This window comes from Colletotrichum jinshuiense, chromosome 5 (assembly GCF_051148585.1).
Source record: "Colletotrichum jinshuiense chromosome 5, complete sequence".
Lineage (NCBI taxonomy): Eukaryota > Fungi > Ascomycota > Sordariomycetes > Glomerellales > Glomerellaceae > Colletotrichum > Colletotrichum jinshuiense.
Genome location: NC_139312.1, coordinates 1325038 through 1343368, shown reverse-complemented (window position 1 = coordinate 1343368; position 18331 = coordinate 1325038). Strand labels below are relative to the sequence as shown.

The 18331-nt window shown below is 54.7% G+C and overlaps 4 protein-coding genes across 4 annotated transcripts; 2 read left to right on the top strand and 2 right to left on the bottom strand.

Moving 5' to 3' along the window:
• Window positions 1–9: 9 nt before the first annotated feature.
• On the bottom strand, window positions 10–5350 carry EsH8_V_000361 (uncharacterized protein; the record flags this gene model as incomplete). The annotated part of the gene is made up of 7 exons (XM_083272877.1): window positions 10–938; window positions 2007–2627; window positions 3401–3460; window positions 3549–3861; window positions 3926–4319; window positions 4381–4668; window positions 5187–5350. The coding sequence occupies 7 exons, from the start codon at window positions 5348–5350 to the stop codon at window positions 10–12; spliced, it is 2769 nt and encodes a 922-aa protein (XP_083125592.1).
• Window positions 5351–6204: 854 nt separating this feature from the next.
• EsH8_V_000360 (major facilitator superfamily-domain-containing protein) lies at window positions 6205–8174 on the bottom strand (the record flags this gene model as incomplete). Its single annotated transcript, XM_083272876.1, has 5 exons — window positions 6205–6393; window positions 6478–6620; window positions 6680–7001; window positions 7066–7586; window positions 7643–8174. The coding sequence occupies 5 exons, from the start codon at window positions 8172–8174 to the stop codon at window positions 6205–6207; spliced, it is 1707 nt and encodes a 568-aa protein (XP_083125591.1).
• Window positions 8175–9553: 1379 nt separating this feature from the next.
• EsH8_V_000359 (arylsulfotransferase family protein) lies at window positions 9554–11356 on the top strand (the record flags this gene model as incomplete). The annotated part of the gene is made up of 3 exons (XM_083272875.1): window positions 9554–10127; window positions 10187–10252; window positions 10308–11356. 3 exons carry the CDS (start codon window positions 9554–9556, stop codon window positions 11354–11356), a joined length of 1689 nt encoding a protein of 562 aa, XP_083125590.1.
• Window positions 11357–14565: 3209 nt separating this feature from the next.
• Window positions 14566–18047, top strand: EsH8_V_000358 (uncharacterized protein; the record flags this gene model as incomplete). The annotated part of the gene is made up of 3 exons (XM_083272874.1): window positions 14566–16738; window positions 16812–17198; window positions 17275–18047. The coding sequence occupies 3 exons, from the start codon at window positions 14566–14568 to the stop codon at window positions 18045–18047; spliced, it is 3333 nt and encodes a 1110-aa protein (XP_083125589.1).
• Window positions 18048–18331: the final 284 nt, after the last annotated feature.

The following is an 18331-nucleotide window of genomic DNA, read 5'->3' as shown; positions in this document are numbered from 1 at the left end:
ATTCTATGTCTATCTGTGTAAGCTATCGCCAAGCCCGAACATCTTGATACTATTCGCCCAGGCCGCATTTGCAACCTCCTCCACACTAACGCCTTTCAAACCAGCGACAACAAAGGCCACCCGCTCTATAGTACAGCTCTCATTTCTCCCCTTTACCATCAAGCCCTTTTCAAACTTGTCTTTCTTCTTACTCTGCGGCAAAGCAGACGCATTAGGAAAATACCTCTTGGCAACCTCTGAGCCCGCGGGGATCTCGCCCCACGGCGCGTCGGTCTCGATCTGCAACCTCTCCAGCGGGATTTCGCGCACCATCTCTAGGCTCTCTCTATCGAGAAAACTGAAGCCGTTGACGCTAACGTCAAATCCCATCTCCACGAGGTCCTTCATCTGTGCCGCGCTACCGACAAAGGAGTGGACGAGTCCCCGCCGGGGTAGGTTGGGGAGGTATGGTTTGATGACGTCGACAAAGTCGTCAAATGCGGCACGGCAGTGGAGAAACAGGGGCAAATCGAACTTTTCTTCGACGAAGAGATCTAGTTGGCGTTTAAAGGTGCGAGTCTGTGCTTCCTTGGAGGCGTGGTTGAGGCGGTCGTAGTCGAGCCCCAGCTCACCGAAGGCAGCCAACACTGAGGGGACTCCATCGGACGCGGAACCCAGCGTGTCACGAATTGCCTGGGTCAATTTCTTGAAGTGGCCGTCTTCGCCACCATCAACCTCCTCGTCTGGCTCAGCGGCATGGTATGGGTGGATGCCGATGGTTACGAAGCACGTCCCCATGGGCCGTGACTTTGCTATAGCGAGGTTTGTGGCCACATCACTGAGGGACATGCCCGTCAGCATCACCTTCTCAACGCCCGCAGCCTGGGCGCGGTCGAGAACGGCATCGAAGTCTGGTTGGTGGTATTGCTTGCCTCTGTAGAAGCCTGCAAAATCCTTTGCTGTTGCTGTTACTGCGACCTAAGAAGACGGATTAGAGAGCTGCTTTTGGTATAACAGGATTTAAACATGTAAGTCCTGCGAATAAGAGGCCAAGGGCTCACGTCTGCGAAGCGGAGTTTGGTCGCCAATTTGGCCGGGGCCTTTGCCGGGAAGCCAGTGAGTAGGTTCGATGCCATCGCTCAATAGCTTCTGGCCGTTTGGTTGTTGCGGTTGAATCAGATGACAAAGCAGGGGGGTTCGGCTTTTCAAGTAAAGCTTAATAGGAGGCGGCTGCTACCGGTATTGAGACATTTCGCTTTTGAGTTGGCGTAGTTTCACCCAGCGTTCCCTAATATTCCCCCCGCTTCGATGCTAGATAAGCTAGTGGAGCAGGTGGCTTGGCAGTCCCGGTTGCGGCCGGGCCGGGATCGGGATCGGGATCCGCGGACCAGATCCTAGCTAAACTTTAGAGTCAAAATCCAGGGGAGCAAATTTCACAGACACGGGGGTGGAGCTGCCGTTGCATAGCTCGAGGCATGTAGGCTAGGATTTACCTTGCAAGGAGCTCACCACAGCACTTATCATCTTATACAAAATCATGCTAGCCTTAGGACGCATTCAGTAGAAGTATAACGACAGATATGAGACGCTAATGGTTGAACTCGGCGGTCTCATGCCAAAGTATGCATCCTGAGGCATGGAGTGCATACACAAGACCGGTTGGAGATGATGAGATTTTACCGATAGTACTTAGAAGTGGTACTTTGACAGCATCGACTTTACTTTTCATCAGGTGAGCATCAAGTTTACATGGTACGCAGATCCGAAAATATTTATAAAGATTCGATAATCACTTTACTACGACAATTTCACTAAATAGATAGCGCCTTTTAGCCTCAGTAGTAGCTGCTCCCCTGTTCTTCTCGCAAGAAGGCTGGTTTGATCTGGCGGATCTGTCGTCAATCACGCCAACTCTTTCTGAAGAGCATCCGCCATCAACCCCAGTGTGTCAAACTTCCAGTCGTAAACCTCACGATCCCTGTTACCCATGACTGCACCGGGTCTCACAATCCAAGATGACTTGATACCAGCCTCTTTCGCTGGGTGGTGATCGTGAAATTGACTCTGGGCTGTCTGCAGCACCTTATCCTTCTCCACTCCGAAAGTCTCCTTGACCTTGCGCAGCATATGCTCAAAGTTTCTCTGGTCGGGCTTGTACGAACCAACGTCCTGAGCCGTGATCACCAGATCAAACGGCACGCCTTGAAGAGGTCCTGAGTTGCTGCCGGTGAAAGACTCGCGGTCGACATTTGAGAGCACAACGAGCTTGTAATGCTTTCCGAGGCGTCGTAGAGCATCGACCGAATCGGGAAAGGCTGGCCAACGGCTAACCGAGTCGCCGAATGCCTTTGAGGCCTCGGGACTTGGTTCAGCTAGTCCAAGTTTCTCGGCTATCTGAGGGTGGATTGTGGTGAGGAGTTGAGAGTATAGAAGATCCGGGGTCTTGATTTGTTGCTTGGCTTCGAGTTCATGGTATACCTCCAAAAGATATTTGCGGGTGAAGTCGGTACGTTTATTCTCGTCCAGGAGGGGTTGAAGTGCTGCCAGCATGCCGCTCTCCCAGTCGATCAAGGTGCCGTAGACATCGAAAGTAAGGACACGGAAGTCTTTCAAATTCTCCATGATTACTTGTTTTGTAGGGAACTTGGCTATCAGAAGATTGGTGGTTGCGAGAGATAAGGCTTTAAAACGTGAAGATATTGTCTCCCTGGTGTTTTCGGCTGTCTTTGAGTGGTGCTTGTGTTAGGGTGAGGTGGATAGAGACTGTTCGACTCTTCGAATATCAGAGCGAAGATGATATTTATATCAAATATTCAATGAATCTAGGCCAAGTCGCCGTGTTGTAACTGTGCCTCATTCTGAAGTTGAGATGGTGATGAATGCATCTCCACTCCGAAAGGGCGTAGCATGTAGTGAGTACGTATTGTTCTCCACCCCGACCGGGTGGCCATCTCCGGACGATCAAGCGGGCACGATGGGGAAAAGCGCGGTTAGCACCGGCCCGGCGACCGGACCGGTCTTATCCCTTTAACCTTCATCGTAGTCTTCATTGGCGCTACATATTCTTTTAAACTCGGCGACCCGGAGGTTGGATCTCCGGGTTCCGCTCCCACGGCCGCTGCCGCGGCCGGCTGCTGCTGCTGACTGCCTGCCCGTATTCTGGCCAGGTAATCCAACAGTGACACTGTAGAAAATGAATAGTTCAATGACTATGTTGGCTAATGAACATATCTTCGTCACAGAACACGCCTCAATCATATCAGAATCTCTAATTCACATTGTTTAACAATATAACTGAATTTACACCAGGCCATTCAATGTGAAAATCGTGCATCAATGGCTGTCTGCTTTTCTGCCTCGGACGATTCCAAATATTTCCTCTTCAACACTCGGTTTCTCCAGATGTAGTATAGCTTCATACCAATGAACAAAATAATGTTGGCCACACACAATCCAATCAGGGCCTTGTTTGCAGTGTAGTCTAGACAAAGAGCTGTTAGCCGAATTTCTTTGATCCGGCCCGGTGCGAAACCGTCACAGGCCACTTCTCCGTTCATTGCGATACGTACAGTACGGACGATCCCCGTCACGGTAGATATTAGCTGCTATTATACTGCCAATCTGGTACGTCATGTTGTAGACCGCAGTTGAGACCGCGCGCGTACCTACGCTGCGGGCGTTCCGGCTCGTCATCCCCACAAGAATCGCATGGGCATAGGGGAGCGAGTTGATGCCGGTAATGAGGACATACCGGATCCATGGACTCGCAGACTCCGGGATTGTGACAAGAGCGATAAAGAAAGGAAGCATCCATATATTGCTCAAGGAAGCGATGAGCGAGCGTTCCTTGAAGTAATCTGACAACCATCCTAATATGACGACCTGTCGTATCATGTGCTGGTTAACACGATTTGTCTTAGAGAATTTCACAAGCGAGAGTACTTACATTGATTGCGAAAATAGCATAACTAGGGATCGTCAACATGTTTGACTCAAAAACTGTGTAACCCATCTCTCTCAAAATCAAGGACAAATAATTGGCCGTTGGCTGGAAGGGAATCCAGGCGAATATGCCAACGATGAAGATGGGCCAGAGATCGAAATTGGTGAGCGCCTCCCATAGTCCCTTTAGCGTTACAGCTGTGCGGTTGTTCATGTCACCCTTTGTCGGATCGTCTCGGAGGATACGATTGACCAGAATCTTTTCTTCTCGCTCGGTCCACCACTTATTGGTTCCGTCGGGACGTCTAAATGCACGAGCGGGCTCCGTAACTGATGGGGGCATCACGAAGAAGCTGATAATGCCGACGACTACGCATATTATGCCTTCGATAAGGAAACTAGATCACAATTAAGATTAGAACTCGCCTCATACCGTGATACTAGGAGGTATCAACATACAGCCATTTCCAGCCTGCCCAGCCGAGTATGCCCCTCATCTCAAGAAAACCTGCGGCCAAAAGAGCGCCATAGATCTGGGTGACGGGTATGACGGTGTAGAATATGCTTATTCTGAAAGGAAGCTCGTTGTTCTTGTAAAAGTACGACAGGTAGAGTACCATTTCCGGGATGAAGCCTCCCTGCACGAAGCCGATGATTGCTCTGAATGCCCAGAAGCTGGCACGGTTATTCATCAATACCTGCAAGGCGGACAGGATACCCCAAAGCACAATGACCGCAGGGGTATATCTGAAAGGGCCAACTTTTTTGCTGATCAGACCACCTGGCAACTCCGCTGCTAAAAAAGTTACGAGATATATGGTGTTTCCGGTATTGTAATCACTGTGGATATGTTGGCGATGAGTCTTCTAGGAAAGGGGATAAGTAGTACGCACTTCGTGTTCGCTCCAAGGTCATCAAGCTAGAATAAAAAGCTTCGTCAGTACTTATATCTTGTTCTTTGACAGATGTCATAATTGGTCGGATGTAACACACCATATTATCAGACACAGCGCGGTTGATATTCCTGCGAACGAGATCTAGACTCGAAAACTATAACTTCGATCAGCTATACTTCCCTCTCTTTTTGCGGACCCAAGTCTGGCTAACCATCACCCAAACCCATGCCATTATCATCCAGTCAAGCTAAGATGTTGTTAGTGGGAGCCTGGCTTCATCTCGCTGCATAAATTACCCTTTTCTTCAGCCCTTTTTCCTCCTCAGCCGACCACGTCAAGGATGCATCGAACCTGTGTCTACCCTCGTACGCAGCGTCTTCGTAAATTTGATGCCAATGCTCTGCCCGCCTAGGGTTTGAGAAGATATGAGGCTCAACTGAACCCAGCACCTCGCCCGTCGAAGGCGGGAGCTCGTCACCCACGGCATAGACGTCTGTGTCTGAGCCGCTCGTCTCAGGGGTTTTAGAGGCCATGGCTAACACGTGGATGACAGTCTGAGTGGAAGACAAGAATTAAAGGGGAAATTCTCAGTTCATAACCTAGCGAAAAGTTTAACATGATTAAACTTGAGCCTGGTAGCTATATACGTCAGGGCATTCTTATCTACGTCTCACTCCGTTCCGGCACTATGGATTTGCCCTTGCATCACAGGCACGAAAGTATATGCAGAACAAGGAAGACAATGTAATTCGTGATATGCAAGACCTTTTGCGCAATCAGGATCAACGGATATATCGTGGCTTTACAGTGGAAACCTTGCACCTGGAAGGGCCCATCATTACAACGGCCAAGTCGCAGGTACGGAATTCTCGCAGCCCAAACCGGGCCTAACTTCGGAAAGTCACCGAGTTACTAAGAACAGTACCGGCAGGATTCTCGATCCTGCTTCTTCCCCCAATGATTGCGTATTGCGTGGTTTGAATCGACATGCTTCTCAGCGGAAACTCATGCTTGAGGCAAACTACAAGAAGCATGCCAAAAAGAGTTGCCTGAAAGATCGAACGAATAAATAGCCTCTCTGAAACATCCCAATTCTATTTTTGACACCCTCTCCCAGCCGTTATTTCTCCTTGATTTAACAAATCAAGCAAGTCTATCCAAGATAACTATAGCCCGTCTTCATCCACCGAACTTTTCTCTATTCCCTGCTGTGCTTTACAAGCCCCAATACCATATGTTTCCCTTTCCAAACCAACCTTTTTTAATACATGGATGCTGTTTTGGCATCCATCATCGTGCGTTAGCATCCTGCAGCAATCCCTTGGCCCGACCATGCCCACCCTATGGAGACCATCGGATGACGCGATCGAGTACCCCTGAAGGCGATCTACTTGTGTGTGCTGCGCAGGCCCCGCGGGCTGGCGAAAAGCGCCGCGATCAAGGCTATTCCGGCAAATGTTGTGGATGCGGCAAACGCATACCGAATGCCCTCGTAGTAGACGAGACGAGCAGGGAGACGTACCTCCGCCGGGAGGGTCTTGAGTGCCGTCACGGAATGACGAATCTCGTCAATGAGCTGCAGCACAGGGATATCAGTTAATAACTCAAAATATAAAAGATCATAGCACAAAACACAGGGACGGGGCGGGGGAGAACATACTCTCCACTTATCGGGGATATCACCGAGAGCCTCGGGTAGACGAACGCTCAGGGTTGTCTGCACAATCGCCGAGGTGATTGCAACGCCCCAGACAGTTCCCAGAGAGCGGACGAGGTACACTGTAGAAGCTGAAACCGCGTGGTCTGGGTTGGGCGGGATTAGTTGATTTCACGAGACGTTTCTGACCAAGCTTGAGACTTACCGGCATGGTCAAACGATGCCAACGTCGTAAAGAGAATCGCCGGGTAGATGATTCCCTGCCCAAGATTCGCTGGGAAAATGTAGACCAGATACTTCCACTTCGAATCCTCGAACTGCAGCGCCGTGACGAGAGCATTCCCGAATAGCATAAACAAGGCGCCGGCACGGACGAGCCAGACAAGCTTGCCCCAGCGGGACATGACTATACCCGCAAGCAGACCGCCCAGGGGTGTTGCCAAAGATGGGATCGCCAGCCTTGCGCCGGCCGTGGTGGCCGAGTCGAGCAGGACTACCTGGAAGAACAGGGGAAGCATAAACAAATACTGGCTTCAAAGTCAGTACCAGCAACAAGCACCGGGTTTAAGCGATTCTTTGCGTTTGACTCACCGCATATGCTGAAAGTCCAGCGCAAACGTTGGACAGCTGCGTAAGAACCGGCAGTCTTCCTCTCAACATCCTCAAAGGAATGACAGGAATGGCCTTCGTCCGCGCCTCCACCACAAAGAACAGCGCGAGCAACAGGACACTGCCCAGCAGCGTACCAATGACCACGGGGCTCCCCCACGGCAGCTCATTGCCTCCCAAGCTCAACCCGACGAGCTGCACCGAGATCGCGACGACGAGAAGCAGCGCACCGGAAACATCTACGCGGGTCCAGATAGCCTTGAGGTCATTTGTGTCAATGTCGAACCCGCCCTCTGGGTTCTTAATGACCAGCGCGCCCAGCACGAGCGCCATGACGGAGATGGGCACCTGCAGCAGGAAGCACCAGCGCCAGCCAATGTGGTCGGCGATGGAGCCGCCAAAAGAGGCGCCGGCGACGGCACCGAAGCCAAACATGCCGTTCTGCAGGGCCTGGTACATACCCCTTTTACGGAAGGGGATCATATCGGAGTTGACAATCGTAGCTGAGTCTCATGTCAGTGGTTCTGTAGTATCCTACTCTGAAAAGGGGGCTACTCACCCATTGTCATCAACCCGCCTCCTCCAAAACCAGTCAACGCACGCATGCAGTTAAGTAACACGATATCCCCCGCCAGTCCGCAGCCTAGACATCCCAGCCCAAAGGTAATGCTACTCACAAAGAAGCATATCCTCCGGCCAAAGATATCCGAAAACCGCCCATAGAGCGGCTGGAAGGCGGTGCTGGTGACGAGGTACGACGTCGTCAGCCAACTCGCCGTGTTGGCGGCGTCGAACTCGGAGCTGATGACGGCGTACGTCGCCGCCGTGATGGTGCCGTCGAAGCCGTACAGGAAGACATTGGACATGATGGCCATCTCAATCCAGTTGAAGCCGCGCGGCGGCTTCCACGACTCGCCGTCCTCGATTTCGCCCGGGTCGCGGAGCAGAGGCTGGTCCTCGCGGGGAGCAGCGGCGGCGACGGCTTCCGTCTCCGGCTCGGAGTACGGAGGCGGCGCCGAGCCCGGAGGACTGGCTCGTGCCCCGCCGACTTCTTCGTCAGGGAAGCGGGGCCGGCATCGCGCTTTCGTCATGATTGCGCCGGCAAGGTAGGATTTCCGCGTGCGATCAATCAAAGGTTCCCAATTTCTATAGTGTCGGGATTGGAAAGATGCCGCGTGGGTGTGAAACAATACTATAGTACGTGTGGGGATGGGAAGGGGAGGAAGGGGAAAGACTCGAAAAGCGAGAAAAGTAGGAGACTGATAAGCTATCACGCAATCGTCCCAACACTCTATCAACCCAGCTCGGTTTAAGTTCTGGACGACGGGTTGGAAGACCGGGGTATGGCGGGATGACGATTAGCGGGATTTTCTCAGTGGTCCCTCCCCCCTTCAGGTTCGTGAATTCCCCTGATGGAGAACCGACGGGGTGACGTGGGGCCGGACTCTGTCCGTGGTTTTGAAGGGCCGTGCATGCCTGTATTCGGTGGGATCGGTGCCGGGTCGGATCCTCGCCTTAACAACGCCTCTTGCCCCAGAGGCATACTGTCACACCATCAGCACCCCGAGCACGCAATATCTAGCCCCTGTAACTGGCTTCATCTCCTCTGGCCCTTTCATCCAAGATTTAGTTGATGCATTGGAACATGGCTGTGGGAATGCGGGCACCCCACGCTAGCGGGGCACGGCATTCGCTTCCGGACCACTGCCGGAGGTGTTAAATTGACATCATCCAGGGATTGGGGGCTTGCTTGCAGCATATCTTGCAGCTGTGATACCTGCAGAAGAGGGGTTCTGGGTCAATTCGCCAATGGGGAATTGCTGGGGGCTCGGAAGCAAAACTTGCAGCTGCGCCGGGCATGATTCACACCGAACACGTAACGAAAGAGTTTTCATCCCGCAGGAGTTACAGAGGGGTACTCCAATGATTCATTTGAGGAGATGGACCCGTGCTTGGTTCAACTTGAACCCGCTTTGCGAACCCGAGTAACATGTTTGTACACTCGACATACGGGACATTGTTCTGTTTGGTAGGGATCTGGATCAAATCAGATTTTGGTGTCCTGGGAGGCCGTCGCATCAAGCTCGAAAGGATGACTCGCAGTGGTACACACTTCCATGATGCCATATCTTCCCAAGCTTTGCACATGGGTGCAGAGAGTATGATGTCGTGATGCAGATCGTGTTTTTGGCTTTAGCAAGAGGGACATGGGAGAGATGAAAAGGGCGGGCTGTCTCCAGCTCGAGGAGCAACGCACGTAGGAGAAAGGAATCCTTTAGGCAGTTCCACAAACAACAACCTCAAATAGCAAACCATTGGAACCTCAGATCGGAGGAGACTTTTCACTCGGAATTCTTTTGACCCTAGGACTCATGTACATCACCAAAGGAAATGTACTCAATCACTAGAATGGGACCCAAGTCAGAAGATTAGCTAACGCACCCAGGTCCAACGGCCCAATATCAACACCATGAAGCACCACTTGACCGCTATCCTTGCGACCTCGGCGTTGCTCTTTTCCCCGGTTGTGGCAGACTGGCAGTTCCGTTCCCGGACAGACCTCGCCCCTCCCCGCCTCAACATCACAATCCCGGCCACTGCCGATGTGGAACCCGGGTACCTCTTCGTCGCACCCTTTGCCGGCCTGCCTGACACTCCCACGGAGCAGCACGGTCCCCGCCAGGCAGGCCCCTACATTTTCCGCGACAACGGCGACCTGATCTGGTCCGGGTACGCCATCTACAGCATCTGGGCGACCAACTTCCAGGCCGCGAGGTGGAGGGGCCAGGACGTGCTGTTCAGTTTTGAAGGAGACCATAACGCCGGGTATGGTCACGGACATGGACATATTACGTTCCTGAACCAGCATTACGAGACGATCCGCGAGCTCAGGGCGGGAAACCACAAGTTGGTTGACAAGCACGAGTTCCACGTCGTCAACGAGGAGACCGGCTTGATCCAGATTTACCAGCCTGTTCCCAGGGACTTGACGCCTTGGGGTGCGAAGCCGGAGCAGCAGTGGATTGTGAACGCCATCATTCAGGGTGAGACCAACTTGGCCGGCCTGAAATCTCAAGTGTTGGATGCTGACGAGGTGACTCAGAACTCGACATTGCCACTGGCAAGCTCCTCTTTGAGTGGTCGAGTCTGGACCATATTACGCCCGATGGTAAGAAACCCCAAAAACCTCATTTGGATTGAGCAGCATCCTTACAATCAAACAGAGGCCATTTTGCCTATCAACCCCGGCCAGGCGGGGTCCGGCTACAACAGCTCCGACGCCTGGGACTACTTCCACATCAACAGCGTCGACAAGGACGCCGACGGAAACTACCTAATCTCCGCCCGCGACGCCTGCTCGGTGCACAAGATCAACGGCACCGACGGCTCCATCATCTGGCGCCTGGCCGGCACCAACAGCTCCTTCGCGCTGGGCGATGGCGTCGACTTTTGCTTCCAGCACCACGCCCGGTGGCTCTCCCAAGACGGCGACGAGGAGGTCCTCAGCCTGTACGACAACAGCGCCCACGGCACCGAGCACGACGACGGCGGTGAGGTGCACACCGCCCCGACGAGCAGCGGTAAGATCATCCGCGTCAACACCCGCACCTGGGAGGCGGACCTCGTGCAGGGCTTCTACCCCCCCGACAAGCTCCTGTCCAAAAGCCAAGGGTCCACGCAGATCCTGCCTGGGGGCAACGCCCTCGTCAACTGGGGCTCGTCGGGCGCCGTGACCGAGTTCAGGGCCGACGGCACGCCGGTGTTCCACGCGTACATGGACTCGGGCGACCTCGGCGTGGCGGTGGAGAACTACCGCGCCTTCCGCTTCAACTGGACCGGGCTGCCCACCGAGGAGCCCGCGATCGTGGCGCTCGACAGCAGGGACGGCACGACGGTGTACGTGTCGTGGAACGGCGACACCGAGACCAAGGTGTGGCGCTTCTACGAGCTCACCGACGAGCACGGCTCGAGGGAGTTCCTGGGCGAGGCGGAGCGCACGAGCTTCGAGACTTCGCTGCTCGTCCCAGGCAGGCGCGTTACTCGCGTCGCGGCTGAGGCGGTTGACGCTAGGGGAGGCGTGCTGAGAGGAACAGGCATCGCCCGGGTCGAGAGCGAGGTTTTGCCCATCAGCGCCGGCAAGGGCCGCAAGGCGCCCCGCCCTCATGCTTCGGAGGGCCAGCCCGTAGAGAAGGTGCTTGGCAAGTCCAAGAGCTTCTGGGAGGAATGGTCCATCTTGCGAATTGCTGGATGGCGCAAGGCCGGGGACCTCTGAGAGGGGGTTGGAAGGAATCCGTGACCGAAGCGATTCAGGCAGGAATCATGCGGCATTGCCGGAACTGACCATGTCTGCCCATCACCTGAGCAGCTGTTGCCTTGACGGCTCGTAAGCCGCTACTAGTCCAACGGATAGCGGTGTGCTTATGCATAAGCTACCGATCCGATAAATGGCAACTAGGGAGATGGGTCCGAAATACTGCCTCTAAAGAGTTTTACCTAATTTAGGGTCGTGGCATTAAAATTATTATCATCTTGCCCTTAGAAGCTTACCTCGTGAATGCGTACCTGCTGCTGCTGAGGTTGCGCTCAATTGAGTTCCACTTGTAAGTGAGCGTTGGAGTGGGACGTGCGTCTAGAGCGTGCTTACATAACACGACCCACGTCTGCTGGCGAATAAATGTTCATTCGTCGCGAAAATTTCTTCTCTATTCCTGCCACCCTTTAGCTTTCACCAAAAACGAAACCGACAACAAAAGCTGGCCTACAGCTGAGGATCAGACGCGCTGCTGAGACGTCCGGCAGATTCATTATCATCAGTCTTATGCTGGCTGAGACTGGACGTCATCTGAGGCCGTCTGATCCTGCAAACTTCAAGGTATGTTCGGGTTTTTCCCCTTCTTTAATATCCCAGCCCGTCCACAAGATGATATCGGATTAATTTCCACTTTCTTGATATCTATAAATGATTATTTATTCACACTGAAAATTCTGAATCGACATTCTATTATCCTGTTCTCAAGTCGTCACTTGGATGTAACTAGTGGACTAACGAGAATTCAGCAGGTTTACCAAATATTGGTCGCTCGGAAGAGCTATGTTGGATTGCTAGCAGGAAGGATGGTGTTTATATATATACACAATACAAACTTGGATGAAAATTTCACTCTTGCCTTGCCATTTCTTGTGCCTGTCTTCTGTCCATCAACGCGAAGCCATGATTCAGTGTTTGATTGGTGTGAGTTTGTTGGCGATGCCCCAATCAGACACCAAGGCGTTGGCGAGTCTGGACTCTGAAATCGACGTTGCATGACCGGTCCCTGTTTGATCGTCCCCGAGCCAATGAACAAGATGCAACATGGGCAAGTCACGACGGGATAAACAGGCAGGCAGTCAAAGCCCCACGCGGCTCCAGGCTTCGGAGGCTGGGAGGCCTCGGGATCTCTGGAACTCGACGACACTGGGCAGCAGTTCCTGGGCGGAGCAGATGAGCCACGGCCGGCTGCAGGTCATGGTCAAGTGCCGGCTTCGTGCAGGACGACAGGACAGCTTTGCAGCCTGTTGCTGTTGTCGAGGGGGCATCGACTTCTTTGGATGACACGCAGACCTTGGAAAGCTCATCTTAATGCAGCAAACTAAGAGAAAAATTCCTGGAAGCAAATCGGAAATCGGGTTTTCTAGCTTTGCAAAGCAAGATAAAAAGTTGACCAGTGGAGGATGTCGTGGCAGCGAAGCAGGGCTCACCCCAACATTTGATAACTTCCCTGGTGGTGAAAGAAGCTACTGACGGAGAATTGGGCTTGTACTACGAGTGCATCGCCCGCATCGACCACGAGCCTAAGCCCAAGGTGGAGAGTGTTCTTCGCCCTTCCCGAGGCGTTCCAGCGGCTAGAATCTGGAAGCTGTGCCACAAACCGAGTGGGCGCGCATCTGTTGTGTGCGTGCAATGCCACTCTGTGCCATGACGACACCAGGCCACAACGAAGCGGGGCAGGAAAATCCAGGGTTCAAGCAGAACGTGATGCATCTTTGGGGACAGCCGCCACGAACGCCGGCCAAGCTGTCAACAAAGTTAGTATGATATTCCCAGGGCTCGGATCAGAGGCTAAGATTGTTTCGACGAGCAGACTCGTTCGTCCATGAAGGCAGAGTTTCGGCAACTTGGGATCGAACCGTCCCGCCGTCCTCCTCTCTGCCCCCTCAAACTGCTGCAGTGTGCTTTTCTTCTTCTGTGAATCTGACCAGCTGTCACGAATGACAAGGACGGGGGGCGGATGACAATGCCGCCCGGGTTCTTACGGCCTGTCATTGCCCTGCGCCGCCCACCCTCCCAGCTTCGGATGGCGTGCCGCACCAGTCTGCCTGGTCACAAGGCTGCCTTGGCCGTGATCCTCGATGCTCGGAGGCTTTCTCATTGTTTTGTTGGGAAAGGGTGATTCTGACAGACGGCCGAGCGACCCGCTCGTTCTGTGTCTTGCGCGTGGTCAGTTCAGCGACATGAGTTGCGCGAGCTGGCGACCAAGAGTTGGATGCTTTTCCCAGGTGGGTTGTGGCTGGTGAACACAAATGACGTAAGGCTTTTGTTTCGCGAGCCAGCCCGTTGCAGAGTACCTATCCGTAAACCGCTGGTCGAGTATACCAAATATACGCAACAGTGCAGGCAATACGACGCTGGCAGGGGGGGTGGGAAAGGGCCACGCCAACTAGGGAAGCAAAATTGCTCCCTGCTCGCTCCCAAACGAGCAGCTTTGCGTTTTAGAATACGGATAGAAATAGCTAATGGACGAGGAGCAAGGCAACATGACATGGGCCACCCCTTCGCAACTGGCAGTAGAAGCCAGCCGGGGGCACCGGACTCGCTCCTCGTTGCGCTCCCATCGCTTAACGCCCTGGCTGGAAGCCTCAGGGGTGTGCATCAAACTCGGAGGCCCTAAATGGGGGGACGCTAAGGTGCACCACCGCCTGTGCTGCTTCTGCGCAGTAGTAATCCTGTCCGCCATTGCGCTCCCCATCTGGTGGCATTGCTGTCCCGCCGCCATCTCAGCCCAACACACCGTGGGCCTGCCCCTCCATCTCCTCGCTTCCCATGTCCCCCCCTCCCCCTCCCCCTCCCATCCCCCTCCTTGTCCCTCTCGAACGCCTTCCTTCTCTGCCATTCTCCCGGGCACTTCCATCCCCATCTCACACCCCCATATAGTGTGTTCAATAGACAGCTTTCCCGCTGCCGCCCAACCAGAGCCGCTCACTGGCCCACCAGCCTCCCAATAAACCAATCTAATACGTACACACACGCAGTCAGCTAGCTAGCCACCACACACAAGTACACCCATTTAACCCGTCACTCCCCCTCCGTCATCACCGCACATCCTTTGTTCAACCCCGCCTGCAACCCGTCATAGCGAACCGAACCCGTGTGTCGCCCATCGAATTTCGCCCGCCGCCTTCCGAAAGCAGCGTTGCCCGTCTTCGCTCCCATCGCATCCCGCGATGGCCGGAGTCTACAGAGAGTCGACCCGCGTCTACGACGACCCGGCCGGCTATTCGTCCGATGAAGGCCGATACAAGTCTACTACCGTTCGCCGTTACAAGGTAGCGCCCAGTCGTGTTGAACGGGTCGAACGTACTGAGCGAGTCGAAGTCGAGGAGGATGATCGCCGATCACGATACTCCGGCTACCCGCTGCGCAGCTCGGGCGAGTTCAACTACGCCCCGGATCGTCCGCGTTCCGCTTTCGACTCCCGAAGCCAGGTCGTCGAGCGCCAGGTGCTAGAGCGCGAGCGTGAGTTCGACCCCCCCAGGGGCGAAACTCGCAGCGTCGTATACGAAAAGGAGATTGAGCGCGAGCGCGGCCGCTTCGATGATTCGCGAAGTGCTGCCGACAACCGTAGTGTCATCGAGGTTGAGCGCGAGCGTGTCGACTGGGACCGACGCTCCAGAGGACCCTGGGATCACCACCATCACCACCACCACCACGAACCTGAAACCGAAGTTCGAGTCGACAAGCGCATAGAGCGCCGTGAAGATGGAGACGTCACAATCGAGAAGCGCGTCGAAGAGCATCGAGACGACTACGGCGGGGCAGGAGTCGAGAGATACCGCAAGGAGACCGAATACTACTCCCCGATTAGCCCTCCACCTATCCCTCAACCCGTCATCATCCGGCAACAAGCTCCCGAGCCCCAGAAAATCATTGTTCAAGAAGCGCCTCCACCCGCTCCCATCATTGTTCCCAGGCAAGAGCCTGGCATCGTCGTATTAAGAGAGCGAGAGTCTCCTCGCGAAGTCATCCGCCGTGAACCCCGCGATGATGAGTACTACTATCGCCGGGAGACGAAAGAGCTTGGCCCATACCGCCGAGACGAGCGCGAGTATCACTACGACCGCCGAGGCCGTGGCCGCGAGTATGGCCGCGACTATGGCAGCGAAGACGAGGATTACTACATCAAGCGAACCGTCATTCGCCGGAACAGAAGTTCCAGCTCTGGCCATCACAAGCGCCATCTTGCAGAGGGTGCCCTTGCTGGTGCTGGAATCGCTGCGCTTGCTGCAAGCCGAAGAGACAATCGCGGCGAAGTTGCCCCCAACCGTGGAAGCAAGGTGCTTGCCGGCGCCGCCCTCGGTGGCTTGGGCACGGAGATCATTAGACGGGCTCGCAGCGCATACGAGGAGAACTACCATGACGATCACTACGGTTCCCGGTCGAGATCCCGGAGCCGTAGTTCCAGGATCAAGACTGGCCTCGGCATTGCCGCCGCTGCCCTCGCAGTAGCAGGCGCCGCTAAGTATTACCAGAGCAGCAAAATTGAGAAGGAAGAAATGCACCGTGGCCGAAGCAGAAATCGAGGCCACTCTGTCTCGAGCTACTCGGTATCTCGGTCTCGTAGCCGTAGCCGCAAGAGCCGTAAGAGCCGCAGTCGGTCCGTGGCCAAGGTTGCCGCCGCAACCGCTGCTGCTGCTGGCCTCGTGCAACATTTCCGTAACAAGTCCAAATCCAAATCTAGAAGCCGATCGCGGTCCAAGTCTCGCATCAGGACCGGAGCAGAGATAGCTGCTGCCGGATTAGCAGGGGGTGTCGCTAGCAAGATCTACAAGAATCGCAAGGAAAAGAAGGAGCGTGAAGTGGATCGCGAATTAAGCGATGAAGAGTATGAGGAAGAACGCCGGCGGGAACGACGTGAACGTCGTCGGTCGCGCAGCAGGTCCCAAGCCCGCTCTCTATACTCCGAGCCGCGCAGCGCTGATCCTGAGCTAGGCTTAGTTGAGTACGGGATGGAACCGCTGCCGACCGACCCGCCGTACCCGCCAGATGATGGGTATGAGTCTGCAGCGAACGAGAGACGACGCCGCCGACACCGGCGTCCGTCAGGCGACGATTACGACGGCCCCGAGCCGGCGACGAAGAGGAGCCGTAGTCGGTTGAGGAATATGGCGGCAGCGGCCGTTGGGACAGGAGCCGCCGCTATTGGACTGAAGCAATACCAGAAGAAGAAAGAGAAGGACGAGGATCGGAGATCAAGGGAAAGAAGCTCCGGACCCCACTCCCGAAACAGGTCAATTTCGCGTGATAGAGCTTACTCGCGAGACCGGGCTTACAGCAGAGAACGGAGCACGGATCAGACGGATCGAGTGAGAAACAGGGACCGAGAAAGGGACCGCAGAAGTAAGGAACCCCCGAGGACACCTTGATCGTGCCACCATACATCGGAAAGCACGTCGGCTGACAGTCTTGCCAGAGTATGAGGACGAAGTTCGGGGCGACAGGCGCTACGACGACTACAGCCGTCCGCAATCACCGCCACACGCGTCAGGCGGCTCGTACTATCCGCCTCCGCCGGCCGGTGCTGCGGCCTTCACCCAACACCCCAACATTTCAACAGCCAACTTGAGAGACCAGTACCCGCCGTACCCTCAAGACTACCCTCCGGGACCACCGCCGATGGGGCCGTCTCCACCGATGGCCACGGGCGGTGCTGGCGGATACCCTCCTCCACCCACTGGCGGTCCTCCCCCGGCAGGCGGCCCGCCGCCGGGTACGAGGTTCGGCCCTGACCATGTGAGTGAAGACATATCTCGTAGCGCCTCATCACAAGATGCCCAGCCAGTCGCACTGGGTCGTGAGGGTGGGTCGATCTAATCGTTGTTTCTTCTGTGTATTTCACGGGTCAAGTGTGAGGCTCTGGCTAACATGTTCTTAAGATGGTCTAAAATGGCGACAGCGTGTTCAGACGCTTCTGCCAGCGGAAACAATATCCCGGTCCCGATCTCAATCCCAGCCTCGATCTCACTCTCGGTCGCTATCTCCCTCGTCGTCGTCGGTGTCTAGCGCCCAATCAGACAAGCGTCACCCAGCGCCGCCACCCTCCGCCTCGAAATCCGTCGTCTTTATTCCATTGTCTCCTCAATCGTCACAAACTTTGCGGCGGCATCATCAAGAGCATGAGCAGCAGGCCAGCGACAACGCCAAAGAGGACCCAGAACCCCCTGTTCTCAGCGAAGAGCAGCTAGCAACTCTGCGGCCTGCACTTAGTCGCAAGCGATCCTCGTCGGACCCGTCGCCGAGCAAACCATTGGCTTTTCGTCGCAAACGACACTCGGAGTCCCCCGCTAGCTCTGGTGACGAAGTCGAGGTGCTGCCCGATCGTTTCGATCCCCAGGGACGACCCCTCGGTAGTACAGGAGCCATGAGATGGAGCCGGGGGGTTTTCGAGTCCCGACCACGAGACGGCAACGGTTGGCACTCGAGCGGCGCGTGGGCTGTGGGCGGCACAGATGGCGATGCAGTGCAGAGAATCGCCAGCGACATTGAAGGCGTGATCAGTGGGCAAAGCAGTTGGAAGAACCTGTTGAAGGATGTGGTCGAAGTCGTACAGGAGGTGCAGCATGGGGGTCAGCCACAGCGGTTAGAGGGCAGGGACGAGGAAGAGGAGGATCATCACGGCCGGCGACGGAGGCGGAGGAGGAGCGGATGACGATTTATGACTATTTCTTTCTTGTCTTGTCGATTTCATTGAATGTACGGGGGTCGCGTCTCTACAAGCTTTGGGGGAACCTAGACACGATGGGACAGGGAGGAGAGAGCTGATGATTTATGACTTTGCTTCAGAAGTACTTACGACGAAGACGGTTTCGATAGAAGACGTAGGATACAAACATAGCTTAATGATGTTTCCGCCCATCAAATTTCGACGTGTGGGGTTTTCGCAGCCGGGTTACATAGCAACATCACAGGAGCCGCGCGCTCATGCACAAATTA